At 44.4% G+C, this 18510-nt stretch overlaps 2 protein-coding genes across 10 annotated transcripts in view; one reads left to right on the forward strand and one right to left on the reverse strand.

Moving 5' to 3' along the window:
* The first annotated feature begins 5498 nt into the window (after window positions 1-5498).
* Window positions 5499-8555, forward strand: Cebpd (CCAAT enhancer binding protein delta). 2 transcript variants are annotated; one of them, XM_020157012.2, is made up of 3 exons: window positions 5499-7333; window positions 7478-7546; window positions 8193-8555. In XM_020157012.2, the coding sequence occupies exon 1, from the start codon at window positions 6259-6261 to the stop codon at window positions 7075-7077; it is 819 nt and encodes a 272-aa protein (XP_020012601.1). In that variant the 5' UTR covers window positions 5499-6258; the 3' UTR covers window positions 7078-7333; window positions 7478-7546; window positions 8193-8555. The 2 variants fall into 2 exon arrangements, with proteins under 2 accessions (XP_020012601.1, XP_020012600.1); XM_020157011.2 differs by having other exon boundaries at window positions 7478-8555.
* The window catches only part of Spidr (scaffold protein involved in DNA repair), a 388190-nt gene continuing 378089 nt past the window's right edge, over window positions 8410-18510 (reverse strand). For 7 of the 8 annotated variants that reach the window (XM_074068500.1, XM_074068499.1, XM_074068498.1 and 4 more), the window contains 4 exons: window positions 15304-15397; window positions 14219-14333; window positions 13791-13844; window positions 8410-8967 (listed from right to left, as the gene is read on the reverse strand). In XM_074068500.1, the coding sequence (XP_073924601.1) occupies window positions 8812-8967; window positions 13791-13844; window positions 14219-14333; window positions 15304-15397 (419 nt within the window). In that variant the 3' untranslated portion in view covers window positions 8410-8811. The remainder of the gene's footprint in view (window positions 8968-13790; window positions 13845-14218; window positions 14334-15303; window positions 15398-18510) is intronic. The other variant, XM_020157004.2, reaches the window with a different exon arrangement.

The following is an 18510-nucleotide window of genomic DNA, read 5'->3' on the forward strand; positions in this document are numbered from 1 at the left end:
CAAAGTGAAAGAGAGAACACGATGAATAAACAGATAAATTAACTCAGGACAAAAATAGACAACATTAAAGAGGAAAACAGCCAGGATATGGAAAACCTCAGAAAAAAGAACGAAACAGAACTGCAAAACAAAACGGAAGGCCAATCCAGCAGAATAGAACAAACAGTAGACAGAATCTCAGAACTTGAAGATGAAATGGTAATTAAAGGGAAAACCGAAGAACTATTAATTAAACAACTCAAGACCTGTGAAAAAAAAATGCAACAACTCACCGACTCCATCAAAAGACCAAACTTGAGAATCATGGGCATCGAAGAAGGAGAAGAGGTGCAAGCAAAGGGAATGCGTAATATATTTAACAAAATAATAATGGAAAATTTCCCAAATCTAGAGAAAGATATACCCATACAGATGCAAGAGGCCTACAGGACACCAAACAGACCAGATCAAAATAGAACTACTCCACGACATATCATCATTAAAACAACAAGTTCAGAAACTAAGGAAAGAATATTGAAGGCTGTAAGAGAGAAAAAACAAGTAACATACAAAGGTAAACCCATCAAAATCACAGCAGACTTCTCAACAGAAACATTAAAAGCAAGAAGAGCGTGGGGTGAGATCTTCCGGGCACTGAATGAAAATAACTTCAACCCCAGGATACTCTACCCAGCAAAACTATCATTCAAAATAGATGGAGCAATAAAAGTCTTCCATGATAAGCAGAAACTAAAACATGTGACCACAAAGCCACAACTACAAAGGATTCTTCAAGGGATTCTGCACACAGAAAGTGACACCCAACTTAACCATGAAAAGACAGGCAGCACCAAACCACAGGAAAAGAAAAAGCGAGACAGTAGAGAGTAACCTCAACTTAGGTACACACAATCAAACCTTCAAACAACTAAGACAACTAAATGACAGGAATCACCACATACCTATCAGTACTAACACTTAATATTAACCCATCAAAAGGCACCGCTTGATGAAATGGATTAAAAAGGAAGATCCAACAATTTGTTGCTTACAGGAGACCCATCTCACCAACAGAAATAAGCATAGGCTAAGGCTGAAAGGCTGGAAGAAGATTTACCAAGCCAATGGCCCCCCAAAACAGGCAGGAGTAGCAATACTTATCTCTGACAAAGTAGACTTCAAACCTACATTGATCAAACAAGATAAAGAAGGACATTCCATACTAATAAAAGGGGAAATAGACCAAAAGGAAATAATAGTTATCAACTTGTATGAACCCAATGTCAACGCACCCAATTTCATCAAACATACCCTGAAAGACCTAAAAGCATATATAAACACCAACACAGTGGTTGTGGGAGACCTTAACACCCCATTATCATCAATAGATAGGTCATCCAAACAAAAAATCAATAAAGAAATCCAAGATCTAAAATATGCAATAGATCAAATGGACCTAGTAGATGTCTACAGAACATTTCATCCAACCTCTACACAATATACATTCTTCTCAGCAGCCCATGGAACCTTCTCCAAAATAGATCATATCCTAGGGCACAAAGCAAGTCTCAAAAAATACAAGAAAATAGAAATTATACCGTGCATACTATCTGATCACAAGGCAGTGAAAGTAGAACTCAACAACAAAAGTAAAGACAAAAAACATGCAAACAGCTGGAAACTAAATAACTCATTACTTAATGAAGAATGGATCATTGATGCAATAAAAGAGGAAATTAAAAAGTTCCTGGAAGTCAATGAAAATGAAAACACAACCTACCTGAACCTATGGGACACAGCTAAGGCAGTCCTGAGAGGAATGTTTACAGCCATGAGTGTATATATTAAAAAAGACTGAAAGATCCCAAATCAATGATGTAATGATACATCTCAAACTCCTAGAACAACAAGAACAAGCAAATCCCAAAACAAATAGAAGGAGAGAAATAATAAAAATAAGAGCTGAAATCAACGAAATAGAAAACAAAAAATCCATACAAAGAATTAATAAAACAAAAAGTTAGTTCTTTGAAAAAATAAACAAGATCGATAGACCCCTGGCAAACCTGACTCAAATGAGGAGAGAAAAAAATCCAAATTAGTAGAATCAGAAATGCAAAAGGGGAGATAACAACAAACACCATGGAAGTCCAGGAAATCATCAGAGACTATTTTGAGAAACTATATTCAAATAAATTTGAAAATTTTAATGAAATGGACAGATTTCTAGATACATATGATCATCCAAAACTGAACCAAGAGGTAATTAATCACCTGAATAGATCTATAACACAAAATGAAAGTGAAGCTGCAATCAAGAGTCTCCCCAAAAAGAAAAGTCCAGGACCTGATGGATTCTTTGCTGAATTCTATCAGATCTTTAAAGAAGAAGTGATACCAATCCTTGTTAAACTGTTCCATGAAATAGAAAGGGAAGGAAAACTGCCTAACACATTTCATGAAGCCAGTATTACACTTATCCGAAAACCAGGCAAAGACACCTCCAAAAAGGAGAACTATAGGCCAATCTCTTTAATGAACATTGACACAAAAATCCTCAACAAAATAATGGCAAACCGAATTCAGCAACACATCAAAAAGATTATTCACCACGACCAAGTAAGCTTCATCCCAGGGATGCAGGGGTGGTTCAACATACGAAAATCAATAAACATAATAAACCACATTAACAGAAGCAAAGACAAAAACCACTTGATCATCTCAATAGATGCAGAAAAAGCCTCTGATAATATCCAACACCATTTCATGATAAAAGTTCCAAGAAAACTAGGAATAGAAGGAAAGTATCTCAACATTATAAAAGCTATATATGACAAACCTACAGCCAGCATTATACTTAACAGAGAAAAACTGAAACCATTCCCTCTAAAATCAGGAACCAGACAAGGATGCCCACTATCTCCACTCCTATTCAACATAGTACTGGAATTCCTAGCCAGAGCAATTAGGCAAGAAGAAGGAATAAAAGGAATACAAATAGGTAAAGAAACTGTCAAAATATCCCTATTTGCAGACGACATGATCCTATACCTTAAAGACCCAAAAAACTCTACTCAGAAGCTTCTAGACATCATCAATAGCTATAGCAAGGTAGCAGGATATAAAATCAACATAGAAAAATCATTAGCATTTCTATACACTAATAATGAGCAAACTGAAAAAGAATACATGAAAATAATTCCATTTACAATAGCCTCAAAAAAAATCAAATACCTAGGTGTAACCCTAACAAAAGATGTGAAAGACCTCTACAAGGAAAACTATACACTTCTGAAGAAAGAGATTGAGGAAGACTATAGAAAGTGGAGAGATCTCCCATGCTCATGGATTGGTACAATCAACATAGTAAAAATGTCGATACTCTCTAAAGTAGTCTACATGTTTAATGCAATTCCCATCAAAATTCCAATGACATTCATTAAAGAGATAAAAAAATCTACCGTGAAATTTATATGGAAACACAGGAAGGCACGAATAGCCAAGGCAATATTCAGTCAAAAGAACAATGCAGGAGGTATCACAATACCTGACTTCAAACTATATTACAAAGCAATAACAATAAAAGCAGCATGGTACTGGTACAAAAACAGACATGAAGACCAGTGGAACAGAATAGAGGATCCAGATATGAAGCCACACAACTATAACCAACTTGTCTTTGACAAAGGAGCTAAAAATATACGATGGAGAAATAGCAGCCTCTAAATAAAAACTGCTGGGAAAACTGGTTAGCAGTCTGCAAAAAACTGAAACTAGATCCTTGTTTATCACCCTATACCAATATTAACTCAAAATGGATTAAGGATCTCAATATCAGACCACAAACTCTAAAGTTGATACAGGAAAGAGTAGGAAATACTCTGGAGTTAGTAGGTATAGGTAAGAACTTTCTCAATGAAACCCCAGCAGCACAGCAACTAAGAGATAGCATAGATAAATGGGACCTCATAAAACTAAAAAGCTTCTGTTCATCAAAAGAAATGGTCTCTAAACTGAAGAGAACACCCACAGAGTGGGAGAAAATATTTGCCAGCTATACATCAGACAAAGGACTGATAACCAGAATATATAGGGAACTTAAAAAACTAAATTGTCCCAAAACTAATGAACCAATAAAGAAATGGGCAAGTGAACTAAACAGAACTTTCTCAAAAGAAGAAATTCAAATGGCCAAAAAACACATGAAAAAATGCTCACATTTCTAGCAATAAAGGAAATGCAAATTAAAACCACACTAAGATTCCACCTCACCCCTGTTAGAATAGCCATCATCAGCAACACCACCAACAACAGGTGTTGGCGAGGATGTGGGGAAAAAGGAACCCTCTTACACTGTTGGTGGGAATGTAAACTAGTACAACCACTCTGGAAAAAAATTTGGAGGCTACTTAAAAAGCTCGACATTGATCTACCATTTGATCCAGCAATACCACTCTTGGGGATATACCCAAAAGACTGTGACAAAGGTGACTCCAGAGGCACCTGCACACCCATGTTTATTGTGGCACTATTCACAATAGCCAAGTTATGGAAACAGCCAAGATGCCCCACCACTGAAGAATGGATTAAGAAAATGTGGTATCTATACATAACGGAATTCTATGCAGCCATGAAGAAGAACGAAATGTTATCATTCGCTGGTAAATGGATGGAATTGGAGAATATCATTCTGAGTGAGATTAGCCTGGCCCAAAAGACCAAAAATCGTATGTTCTCCCTCATATGTGGACATTAGATCAAGGGCAAACACAACAAGGGGATTAGACTTTGAGCACATGATAAAAGCGAGAGCACACAAGGAAGGGGCGAGGATAGGTAAGACATCTAAAAAACTAGCTAGCATTTGTTGCCCTTAACGCAGAGAAACTAAAGCAGATACCTTGAAAGCAACTGAGGCCAATAGGAAAAGGGGAACAGGAACTAGAGAAAAGGTTATATCAAAAAGAATTAACCTAGAAGGTAACACACATGCACACACACACACACACACACACACACACACAGAGGAAATCAGTGTGAGTCAATGCCCTGTATAGCTATCCTTATCTCAACCAGCAAAACCCCTTGTTCCTTCCTATTATTGCTTATACTCTCTCTAGAACAAAATTAGAAATAAGGGCAAAATAGTTTCTGCTGGGTATTGAGGGGGTGGGGGGGAGAGGGAGGGGGCGGAGTGGGTGGTCAGGGAGGGGTGGGGGCAGGGGGGAGAAATGACCCAAGCCTTGTATGCACAGATGAATAATAAAAGAAAAAAAATAAATTAAAAAAATGAAAAAAAAATACTTAAAAAAAAAAAAAAAAGTAAAGCAAGATGCTTCCACAAGGTGGCACTGCTTCAGTAGAACTAGAAGAATGCTGGGCTTGATGCCTGCGGGGTTGGGAAAACGTGTCCGGCCTCTGTGCTCTGGGTGCTCTGCATTTAGAGTAGCAGACAGTGTGGGAGCAGAGTTGTAACGGCCACTCCCCCATGGGCTCTTTAGTTGTGAGGAAGTCCTGCCCACCCCTTGGTCAGGACGCATAAACCCTGTTGCTCAGCTCGACCCTGAGGGCCAGCGGGGTCCTGGGGGTGGCTATGGCGAGTTCCAAAGTCTCTGAACCGTCCGAGATTGCGCGGGCTCAAGACAGATCGGGGCCTGAGAGGCGCACTCCCTGCCAGCTGGGCCGTGGATTCGGGTCCCACGACGACCATGTGGCAAGAGATTGTCCTCTCACTGGTCTCACGGGCCGCTTTCTGCCCTGCGGCAGAGGCGTCCCGGTGGGGTCGCGTGGGCCGGGCCGGCGCCTGCATCCCAATCTTTGTGATGACGGAGGTGTCCCGAGACGCGCGCGGCGGGCCAAGTCCTGGTTTTGATTTCACGCCCAGCTGGGAGGAACTAGGAGACTCCAAACCCCACAAACAGGAAGAAGGGAAGGCCCCCAGTGCCGGCAGAGGGAGGGTCATTCCCAGCAGCGCGGCGCGGCCGGGGCGGGGGCGGGGGCGGCAGCGAGTGCCCCTCCCCTACGCGCCGGTCGGGGGTCCCAGGGCCTCGTAGGGGGCTCCTGGGAGTAGCCAGAGAGGGTACCCCATCCGAGGGTTCGCGGGAGGTTCCGGGAGCACCGAGGGGGGCTCCCTGCGCCTCCCCTCCCCTGGCCCCGGGTCGCCTCCACAGAGCTGGAGCCGGGGCGGGGCGTGCACGTCAGCTGGGGCTAGAAAAGGCGGCGGGGACGGGCCCAACGAGGTGACAGCCGCACTTGGACAGATCCCGGCCCGACGCCGCCATGAGCGCTGCGCTCTTCAGCCTGGACGGCCCGGCACGCGGCGCGCCCTGGCCCGCGGAGCCAGCGCCCTTCTACGAGCCAGGCCGGGCAAGCAAGCCCGGCCGCGGGGCCGAGGCGGGGCCCCTGGGAGATACGGGCGCCGCCGCCCCTGCTATGTACGACGACGAGAGCGCCATCGACTTCAGCGCCTATATCGACTCCATGGCCGCCGTTCCCACCTTGGAGCTGTGCCACGACGAGCTCTTCGCTGACCTCTTCAACAGCAACCACAAGGCGGGCGGTGCAGGCAGCGCGGGCGCCCTGGAGCTGCTGCCTGGCGGGCCCGCGCGGCCCCTAGGCCCGGGCCTCACCGTCCCGCGCCCCCTCAAGCGCGAACCCGACTGGGGCGACAGCGACGCACCGGGCTCGCTGCTGCCCGCGCAGGTAGCTGCATGCGCGCAGACCGTCGTGAGCTTAGCTGCAGCCGCACAGCCCACGCCGCCCACGTCGCCTGAGCCTCAGCGAGGCAGCCCGGGGCCCGGCCCCGCGCCCGGCCTTACCCGAGAGAAGGGCGCGGGCAAGCGGGGTCCCGACCGCGGCAGCCCAGAGTACCGGCAGCGGCGCGAGCGCAACAACATCGCCGTGCGCAAGAGCCGCGACAAGGCCAAGCGGCGCAACCAGGAGATGCAGCAGAAGCTGGTGGAGCTGTCGGCCGAGAACGAGAAGCTGCACCAGCGCGTGGAGCAGCTCACGCGGGACCTGGCCGGCCTCCGGCAGTTCTTCAAGCAGCTGCCCAGCCCTCCCTTTCTGCCGCCAGCCGGTACCGCCGACTGCCGGTAACGCGCGGCCGGGGCCGGCAGAGACTCAGCAACGACCGATACCTCAGGCCCGACGGGCCGCAGCGGAGTGCGCGCTGCCCTGGCCGCGAGAGCCGCCCGGAGCCGGCTGTACTTTCTTTGCGACGTGGGAGGGAAAGGAAACCACAGCCTGGACTTACGCCACTGAACCGCGAGAGAAGCTATACGTGTTTATTTTCCCTAAATTATTTTTATAATGATAGCTTTTTCTACATCTTACTCTTGTCGATGCAGCTAAGGTACATTTGTAAAGACTTTTCCGACAAGCCCTTTATGTTGTAGATAAGAGGAAAAGACTAAGCATGCTTTTTTTATATTAATTTTTACAGTATTTGTAAGAATAAAGAAGCATTTTAAATCGCTCCTGCTTCCTATATTTGCAGTGACTCCCGCCAGGAAAGGGCGTGTCCAGGACCTGGCGTGTGGTGAGGACCTGGGAACCTTGGGACCAGGTGTGTTGTTCATACGGGTTAGTTGGGCGTCTTAGAGGAAGGGGCTGGGGCTGGTGCTTTTGAAACCTGCCAGCCACCTCCGCATGTTCTGTGAAGCTGATAGCGCATGTTAGGCTGGCAGCTTCGCTGTAGAAAGTGTGCCCTGCAAAGCACCATCTTAGACTTGGGTGAGAGGCTTGCTGATTTGAGGGCCCTGCTGAGAACAGCCAAGAGCTCCCCAACTTTAGATGGATGGTTGAGGGGTGAAGGGGTAGATAGAGGAGGTCTCAGTGATCCACGGAAACCTATCTGATCAGTCTTGGGCTGTCTGTCGTGGGACTCAGCTTTCACTTTCCTGGGTGCTGTGGCTAACCGTGGAGTAAGTTTTCAAAGTGAGCATGTAGTTAGTAGACAAAAAAGAAGGTTGCAAACCTACTTAAAACTGTCCATCTTGCCAGGAAATCTAGCATTTCAAGGCTGAAAAACTAAATACTGCTACCTGCCTTCCCCTAAGAGGACCGGGTATTAGCAGGTACTTTTGGTGTTGGCAGCCAAGTGTATATTATGTAATTAATTATCCGTGGTCTGTTACTGTATTGCTAAAAGGAAGAAAACAAAATCTTCAGTGTTCAAATATAATTAATTTGTGGCTTTACTTGTAATTCAGATCTGGGCCAAGAAAGCTAAGGATAACACACTGCTTTAAGTCTGTGTAGTCTTCCTCTCCGTGCATTTACCCAGCATGACTGAACAGGCCTGGTGAAGTGAGTTGCCTGTCCACCTATCACCACATGGGATGAACTTTTCTACACATTATGGTAACATTTTCACCTCTGACACAGTTCCCCAGAACATTTTCCCCAAAATACTAAACTGCAAAGTGCTTGGTTTGGACACTTATTTATTGCAGCATGAAAGTAATGTCACACTATGGGACAAAGGTTTAAGCTTTGTGGGGTATTTGGAGGAAATACAAAGGAAAAAGTGATAAATCACTGTAAAAATTAAATAAAGTTACAAGTGAACAAAATTATGCTATCTTATTGTATAAGATAAAATATGAAATGACCTCAGGCTTATATAAGCTTTAGAAACATGTTGCCAACTTTGTAAAAAGGTAATTTTAAAATAAAGAAGATATACTTTGGTTTTTAGTTTATAAAGCCATATTGCTAGAAAAATCTTAAGTTTCAGTTCAGGATCATTAAATACATTCACTCTGTCCACAGTTAACAAATAACTACCAAAACCAACCCCGCCCCCACCCTGGCAGCAGCTTGCAAAGCTCACAGATCCAATGGCAGCCTGGGGTTGGCAGGGGCTCCAGCACTCAGAAGCTCAATTTCCTCCAATCCAATGCAGCGGGTTGGGTGGGTGGTTATGGACTGCACAAAACAACTTAACCCCACCTCCTTTCCAAGGACGCTCTTTACTTCATAACTCTGCAGTGATAGAGGGATGCTGGTTAAAGTAAGTAAGAGTTAGCCCCAACTGGTCTCTTCCCAACAACACAGACACCACAGACCAGAGCAGAGGCCCTTTCTCTGACACCTCAACTTTCCCTCTTCAAAAGATGGACATTTATAGGGAGAAAAAATAAAGTCTGCTATAAAAGCCTCCTGTATCATGGCAGATGAACAAATATTCTGATAACTGTTTTTCTTAAGGGATTTTAAAAATATTTTATTCTTGGTGGATGACAGGATAAGCTGGTTTAGGAAAGGACCTGGGGGACAAGGCATGCAGAGGATCTATTTGACCTACAGCTGTGCAGGCCTGAGCTGGATGTGCTGCTCACAGCTGCCTCCCACTTCCTTTGGGACACTTCTCTAATCTAGCAACATTTCCGGTCAAAGGATTTCCTGGTACTTTGCCCCAAAATAGGATCATTCCTTCTTGAATTATACTGGGCCAAACACCTATTTCTGTACTGTGGCAATAAGACCTTTATTTTCACCCATTAATCTCAGTTTGATTTCTAGATCAAAATGCAGACCAGGCACAGTGCAGAGGGATCCCCATCCCTAAGAGGCTGTGCACTGGCTTGGCCTCCACAGATCAAACTGTAGAGTACTTGCAGTGGAAGGTGGGGCTGAAAACAAAAGCTCAAAACTGGGATAAATGATATCTTGGGCCTTCTGGGAGACTGAAGTCCTGGAAAGTAATGGTGCCTGCAGAGGAATCAGGGGCACCCTAATCCCTCCTCCCTGCAAGGCACCTACCTGACAGATTTCTTCCACATTGTTTTATTTATGTTAACCTACGCTTTCCATCATTAATGTCTCAGTTGGAAAGACCAGATAATGTGACTAAAGCAGGCTGACTGTGGGTCCTGGTGCCCTGCCTTTGTGCCTCTGCTCTTGCCCTGAGTCTGGGCTAGCCTCAGTGCCTAGCTTCCCGTGAACAAGGTGTAGTGGAAGGGACACAGAGTGACATCCCAAACTTGGCTAAGAAACGTGGCCAGCTTTGCCTAGCTCTCAGGACCCAGATATGTACCATGAGGAACTCTGGACAGGGCCCTGGCTGGGTACTAAAGGAGGATTCTGTGACTCCAGCCCAACTGTGGGGGTACCAGCTGAGCTCCAGTGAAACAGAGTAAGGTGCTGGGCAGAGTGCAGCTCTGCCCAACTGCAGGTCTGTGTGCAGAATAAATGTTGAAGCTACTAGGTGTTGAATGAATGGTTTGTTTTGTAGCAATAAACATCAGAGTCAATCCGAGATGTGAACACCACTCTGATGCCAACTCACTGAGATACTTTGTTTTCCCAATGTAGCTTATTTAATGTGCTTAGTAAACAATTTTGGCTTCCTTGGTTAAAAAAAAAAAGAATGAGGTTTACAGGGTGGTTTAATGGAGTGATAGGAAGAAAGTGAGAGTTGTTGCTGGTATACACAGGAAGAAAATGACAGTGGAGGTGAGGGCCTTTCTACAGGTTCACGAGGAATGGATGGCAAGTTCATGGCCTGCTCATATGTTCACTCATCCTCCGTTTATTGTGAGCCCATGTGGCCCAACAGTGAACAAGACTTTGAGGCTACTGGTCTGGAGAGAGTTCCAGGCAGCATAGAATTAAGTCACTGTTCATTGCTGGGAGGACAGAGGTAGGACAACTAGGTACACCTTTGATATCTCTCTCAATTTCAGTTAAGCCTTGCATGAGTGTGTGAATGTGAAAGAGGTGGCTCAGGCACTCCCAAGCTCCTCTGGGATATAGAATTCTGGCTTCAAAAAAATCAGTGAAAAAGCATTTCTATTTAAAGTGTTAGGTTTGGCTATATCACCTATAAATGGAGTTTAAATCTCTTATATTTTGGGGAAATTAACTCAGTGAGTTTAAAACACTTGTATCAGCAAACTCCTATACATTATTCATATGACTACATTTGCATATGTATAAAATGTGTCTATTTAAAAATGTTCATATAATTTTGTGTTTTTAAATTTTTGGTAGTGCTGGGTATTGAACCCAGTTCCCTGTGCCTACTTCCTTTTTTTTTTTTTTCTGTTTTGGCAGTACTGGGGTTTGAACACTCAGGGACCAAGCACTCTAGCACTTGAGCCATGTCTCCAATCCTGTGTCTCTATTTTTAAAAGGCACAATAAATTTATTCCTTTAACTTTTCCTTTTCTAAATGTTAAAGGACCAAACTCCAAATTCCATGAAACTATAATGTAACCATTTAGATATGACATATACAAAGACAAATAATCCTATTGTTTTCCCAACTGTAGCTTGACCACATTAAAATAAGGGTATAACATTTAACACTCATATGTCCTAACCAGAAACAGTACATTTGCTCCAGGGAATAGAGCTTGGATTTTTGTGGAAAGTCTTAATTCGATCCTCTGAATTTTGGTGAATGTATATTCTCACCCAGAAAACTGACAGTCCACACTGGGTAACTCAACTGTGGCTACCAGATCTTTTGATAGCCATCTTTTATCAGGCTCCCTTCAGGTCAGAGGTAAAGGCCTAGCTAGTCACTGTGAGCAAAGCTGGGGGCAAGGTAAGGAGCTTGCTAAAATGTGAACCCCCAAGCTTGGAATATTCCCCCATCCCGTTGGCATAGATTCTGAAATCAGAGCACCCAAAAAGGTGACATCTGGGGTTGTGACCTCAGATATGTCCCTTCACCCAACAACAACAACAACAACACACACACACACACGCACACACACACATACACACACACACACACACACAAACACACGGAACACTTAGCTGTTAGTTTGTTTTGGTAGTGTATTTGGGCTCATTTTATTATTCATTCTCAAACAAGAGAGTTTTCATGCTTCCCTCAACATTCTCCATGGGGACACGTTTCCTGAAAACTCTGATCTGCCATCTTTAGCACCTTCCTAGGGCCCTTCCCCAACCTTGGAAATCTCTGAACTGTCAGTCTTGGGTGGCCCCCCTGACCCAGTACCATCCCTTCCTTCTTCTCTTCTCCTTCCCCCAAGGAACAAAAGATAGGAGATGAGGAAGAAGGCACCTGCCACCTGTCAAAATAATGAAATTTCTACAAGTCCCCATCAGATGTCCTCTCTGCCAGCTGGTCAGTCTTGTGGAGATAACAACTCTGTCATTGTGGGATGTCTTTGAGCAGGACACAGTCCCCAGGCTGAGAGAGGTATCTGTGGTGGCTCCACATCTGGGGAGCAGACTTAGACCAGCATTGCTGGATATCATCCCCAGGACAACTTTGGCCCACTGAACAGCAGATTTTTTTTCTAATTGTCCCATGATTAAATTCTAGCTCCAGTTCCAGCCAGAAAGTGTAGTGACTTGATCCATCACTGGGGGCTGCACTTTCTAGTGGTAAAAGGTGAATTCTGTCTTACTGGAATGGGGAGACTTGGTGAGAACACATATGAAGAGAGTAGTAAGCTGGATTCTGTCTGGCCCATGGTGATGGCTGAGTTACACAATCAGTAAACACTTGCTTATGCATCTTCCTACAGCCTTCTCTAGGCATCAGTCCCTGTTTGGGTGGCAGCAGCAGTTCAGCCACCCAGGTTTTAAAGCTTGTGGGTGTTATCCTAGAGTAGAGCAGAGACCCTTTAGAACTCTCTAGGCAAAGCTAGTGTGAAGTCAGGGCTGGGAACCATGGTTTACACCAGTGATCCTCAAAGATTCTCTTCATGAATTTATCTACATTCCTATTTAATTCAAACTCTATTATGCCTGGTTTAGATGAAAGAGGGTCAACTGCTGCTCTGCATGAAGGAGCTGCTGAAGGGAGGAACCCCCAGTGCTGGATAAAGTCACCACACTTCCTGGCTGGAACTGGAGCTGGAATTTAGCCATGGGACCATTAGAAAAAGCTCCTGTTCAGTGGGTCAAAGTTGTTCTGGGATGATACCCTGTCTGCTTAGACCAATGCTGGTCTAAGTCTGCTCCCCAGATGTGGAGCCATCACAGATACCTCTCTCAACCTGGGAGCTCTACCCTGCTGCCACCCAGTTTGGTGATTCCATGAATTTAAATGTTTTTAAATGGCTTTGACAAGTTATTTATGTATGTATATATGTATGCATGTATGTATGTATGTATGCATGCATGTAGTGCTGGGGATTGAACCCAGGGCCTCATGCATGCTGGGTAAGTGCTCTACCACTGAACTATATCTCTAGCCCTCAGTGGTCCCATTTATGAGGGCCCAATTTCACAAATGCAGAAACTGCCTTTGGTTGGCCAATTATGTATTTTGGTGATTCTCAGAGGAGCACACTGTGCTTTTCTAAGTCACACTATAATAACTCTCAAGGGAGGCAATCCAGTTCTGAGGGATAAGGATATGTCTTCAGTTATGCAGAGTCTGGAATATCCGGCAATGAGAAATTAAAGTGTGTCTCAGGCAGTTCTGTCCTATGACTGAATCCATGGCACCAGGACTCCAGACTGTGTGACAATAATCAAAGCTATAATTAAATTTCTGTATCTGTTGCATGGTCGATCTGGAAATAATCTCATTTCCAAAGGGTGAACACTCTTGCAAGGCTACATGGGCATTTGTTAGTGAATGGCAGTGGCAAGATGTATCCGTGTTTCATTGGTTTTTTTTTTTGTTGTTGTTGTTTTGTTCAGTGGTACTGGGGTTTGAACTTCAGGATTTGTGCTTTTTAAGCAGGCACTCTACTAGTTGAGCCACACCACCATGACTCCCCCATGTTTTAATATGTAAATGGACACAGCATTTCATGGTGAGTTTGTTGTAACTAAACATATATGACAGAGGAGCAGGGCCTCCCAGCACTTACCCCATCCTCATAGGTGGCAAACCTCAGCAGTGAAGAAACACTGCTCTGCAACAGCTGTAGTAACAGGGAAAAGGGCTGGGTTACATCCCACTAATGTAGTAAGTAGTCATGCTAACGCAACTCTTGTCCCGAAAATCAGCATGCCTGTCTCCTCTTCAGAGTTTCAGTCTTAGAGCCCCAAGTCAAACATGACTCATAGGTCATAATATGGAGACACTGTTCCTGAAAGATGAGTCCTCCCTCCCTTTCCAAGTGGAGCTACTAAGGGCTAAGCAGCTTGGGATGTACCTCCCTCCCAGTCTCAGTTCCACACAGCATCACCACAAGGTGGACAAAAGAAAACACATGTATCTTAGTGCCAGCCTCATCCTCGTGGTCCATAAAGTGGACATGGAGAATGAACATGTGCTCTATGCACCGGCTCCTACCTTGACCTTCACACTGCACTGGGGTCTTGAGGGGCAATCCAGAAAGACCTGCAGGTGCCTCTTGAGAATAGGCGATGTAACCATCCGGGAACAGTCCCCACAGGAAAAAGTGCCTCTGTTGTATAAAGGCACATGGGAAAGATAAGCAACTGGGGAGACGCACAGGTCAGGAGAGTTCTAGCAGCAGACAGACATTTCTCTAAACATGAATGTTTGCTGAGGGAGAAAAAGGGATTTGATGCCAGAATCAAATTCCTGGGATTGGTGAGAAGCAGTCAGGGACTGGGCCTGTTCTGAGCATAATGGCAGCTACAGGCTGCTGAGGGGGTCTTGGGCAGACAGAGGTGAAGATCCTCAGGAAGTGAAGGCAAGGCCCTCTAGGGAGTCAGGGCTTCCCACCTGCCTGGAGAAGCCCACTTGCTCTTAACCACCAGTACCTGAGCTCCCAAATAGCTTTCACCTGTACTCATGCTCCCTGGTCTCTCTGTCATGACCCAGTGATGATTTGTGTATATGAAAGCCACCAACCCAGGAGGCATTCTGGTGACATTTGCTCTTTGCTTATTAAGAAGCAGACAAGTAGTGAACATACCCCTTTTTCTATCACATGACAAAGTTCATAGGGGAGGCCACAGAAGTGATTCAGAGGGACAAATGGCACCAGCACCTAGTCCTGACCTTAGCCCAGGAGGAGGGTGCAGAAAAGTGGACAGAAAAGAGACATCTGCTCAATAGCCTCTCACTGTTCTCTGGGATAGTCTGTACCATTCTCAAAGGGCATGGTCTGCAATCACCATATTTGTCTCACTTCTTCACATTTGTCCTTTTCCCCTTTTTCTCCTGACTGGTAATAAAGGAGCTGAGGCCAACTGCCAGCTCTTTTCTCTTATAAGACTAGAGGAGCTACAAAAACAGAGGAACTGCCTCTTAGGAAAACCCAGAAGCATCACAGCCTCTTTCCTGCAACTCAGTGCAGCTGGTTCCCCTTTGGAGATCTTGGGAAAGCCCCTGCCTGAGGCTGCAATGCTGTGGGACCCTGTTTTGCTGCTGCCCTTTGGGGCCCAGGGGTTTCAGGCCAGCCTTACCCATCTTCTGGTCTCTGTTCCAATCTACCATTGCCACACTGGTCACATACAGGCCAGGAGAAAGCAGTGCTCTTGTCCACACCTACTACAGCACCTAGGTCCAATGAAAGGAAAGTCAAAGGTGGTTTGTGCCCTGAGCACCCAGGTAACATGAGGGGCCTCAGATTTTTTTCTCACTTCTGAGTTTATGTAAATGTTCCTGAGCCTTCTCTCGTACATACAAAATTGTAACAGTGAAAAGTTAGTTTTAAAACTGGTCTGTGGGCTGGGTGTGGTGGCTTATGCTCGTAAACCCAAAGTTACTCAGCAGGTGGAGACTGGGAGGACCACAGTTCGAGGCCAGCCTGGGCAAAAAGTTAGCAAGACTTCATCTCAATCAACAATCTTGGTGTGGTGGCACATGCCTATGATCTCATTTATGTGGGAGGAATAGGTAGGAGGATTGCAGTCTGATGTCAGCCTGGACAAAACCATAAGACCCTATTCAAAAAATAAATAAAGCAAAAAAATAAGGCTGAGGGTGTGGCTCAAGTGGTAGAGCAACTGCCTAGCAGGCTCAAGATCCTGAGTTCAAACACCAGCATCGCCAGAAATCAAAATAGTACTTCTCAATATCATTGGCTAATCAAAGATTTTAAAATTCTTTTTAATGTATTTTTGTTGTATATTACATTGTGACATTTACAAAAATTCTTTCAATATATTATAGTTGAATTCACCCCCTCCATCATTTCCTTTATCCTCTCCCCCAAAGCTTGTTTTAACTTATTTTTTCCCTATCCTTTGCCAGATGCATACATATTTAATTTTTTTTATGGTGCTGGGGTTGGAACCCAGCAACGGGTGACTCTACCACAGCTTCTCAGTCCCCCAAAAGTGCACATATTTCAATTCATGGATAATACAGACATTAACTCATGGATGTCTTCTGCTTTTTAGACTGCTGCACAGCTGCTGTATGGATTGTTAACAATCTCACTGACACCCATTTAGGTGATGTGTGCCAGTTCTGTTCCCCACATTGGATGTCAGCAACTATCTTTGTATACAGTCCTTTTCTATTCTGAGGCCCTTCCTTATGACAGATTCCTGGAAGCAGGATTGCTCTTTCAAAGAGTACGCGTGTTAATGCAGTAGAAAAACCATTTTACAACATGTCCCCAAAGGACTTCTGCATTACCCTGTCCCAATTCACAGTGCCAGGCTCACTACACTGCACACTCATATCATCATAAGGACTTGGCTTCTTAACAGAATAATGGAATCACTTATTTTCTTTTCTTCTGAGGTGCTAGGGATGGAACCCAGGGCCTTGTGCATCCCAGGTAAGCACTGTACCACTGAGCTATAACACAGCACCTGGAATTCCTATTTTAGTTCTACTTCTTTCATAAGATAAATATTTTTACATGATTTATCAAGTTTTCTTACTTATTGTGATTAAGAATACATAAATTCCTTTTCTACAGAAACATTCATAATTTACTTCTTTAACCAACAAATATGCAGATGACACTACTATTCAGTGTGAGATATATGTTGGATGCTAGAAACAAAGACAAATGAACAGTCTCTACTCTCATGGAATAAGATTTGTTGGGAGAGCAGATAAGACAATAATGAGTAAAAACAACATAAAATAAATGTTAAATTGAGAAGTGGAAAAGACCCCTGAGAAGTGCAGCAGAGCTGCCCTCTGTCCGTGCTTCAGGGACAGAGGGCTTCCTAAAAAATGGAGTGAGGTGGGTCTGTAGGCTGACCTAGACTGGCCAGACTTGGGCCTCAGCTGACCCTGCTCACCACAGCAGTGCTGCAGGCCAGTCAGGCAATATAACTATTGGGGGCAACACCAGGGTCAGAACTGAGATGGTCAAATTTCCTTGGATGTGAAGCAGGACAAATATAATCTAGACGTAACAGAAAATTGCAAATCATCCTTGTTGAAATGAGGTGAATTAGATGTTTGAAGAAAAAAGAGCGATGTGACACAAGTTTCCAGAAAAACAGAAGAATTTTCATTCCCATTCTTTTTTTTTTTTGGTGGTGCCAGCATGGAACCAGGGCCTTATACATGCTAGGAAGTGCTTTACCTCCGAATTATATTCCCAACCCTCATTCCCATTCTTGAAGCAGAAAATTTCACTCCTCACTAGACAAGCATTAGGAACAGTATCTGTAGAGGATAAAGCAGAATTTTAGTTTATGTATTCATGCAATACTGACTTGAATAGCTTCTTAAAAATGAAAATAGTGAGAATAGCCATCATCAGCAACACCACCAACAACAGGTGTTGGCGAGGATGCGGGGAAAAAGGAATCCTCTTACACTGTTGGTGGGAATGTAGACTAGTACAACCACTCTGGAAAAAAATTTGGAGGCTACTTAAAAAGCTAAACATTGATCTACCATTTGATCCAGCAATACCACTCTTGGGGATATACCCAAAAGACTGTGACACAGGTTACTCCAGAGGCACCTGCACACCCATGTTTATTGCAGCACTAGTCACAATAGCTAAGTTATAGAAACAGCCAAGATGCCCCGCCACTGACGAATGGACTAAGAAAATGTGGTATCTATACACAATGGAATTTTATGCAGCCATGAAGAAGAACGAAATGTTATCATTCGTTGGTAAATGGATGGAATTGGAGAACATCATTCTGAGTGAGATTAGCCCGGCCCAAAAGACCAAAAATCGTATGTTCTCCCTCATATGTGGACATTAGATCAAGGGCAAACACAACAAGGGGATTGGACTATAAGCACATGATAAAAGCGAGAGCACACAAGTGAGGGGTGAGGATAGATAAGACACCTAAAAAACTAGCTAGCATTTGTTGCCCTTAACGCAGAGAAACTAAAGCAGATACCTTAAAAGCTCGTGAGGCCAATAGGAAAAGGGAAACAGGTACTAGAGAAAAGGTTAGATCAAAAAGAATTAACCTAGAAGGTAACACCCACGCACAGGAAATCAATGTGAGTCAATGCCCTGAATAGCTATCCTTATCTCAACCAGCAAAACCCCTTGTTCCTTCCTATTATTGCTTATACTCTCTCTACAACAAAATTAGAAATAAGGGCAAAATAGTTTCTGCTGGGTATTGAGGGGGTGGGGGGGAGAGGGAGGGGGTGGAGTGGGTGGTAAGGGAGGGGGTGGGGGCAGGGGGGAGAAATGAACCAAGCCTTGTATGCACAGATGAATA

Source organism: Castor canadensis, chromosome 3 (assembly GCF_047511655.1).
Source record: "Castor canadensis chromosome 3, mCasCan1.hap1v2, whole genome shotgun sequence".
NCBI classification, from domain to species: domain Eukaryota; kingdom Metazoa; phylum Chordata; class Mammalia; order Rodentia; family Castoridae; genus Castor; species Castor canadensis.

Coding starts and splice junctions, on each gene's coding strand:
- Cebpd (XM_020157011.2), top strand. CDS start 6,259: ATGAGCGCTGCGCTCTTCAGCCTGGACGGCCCGGCACGCGGCGCGCCC.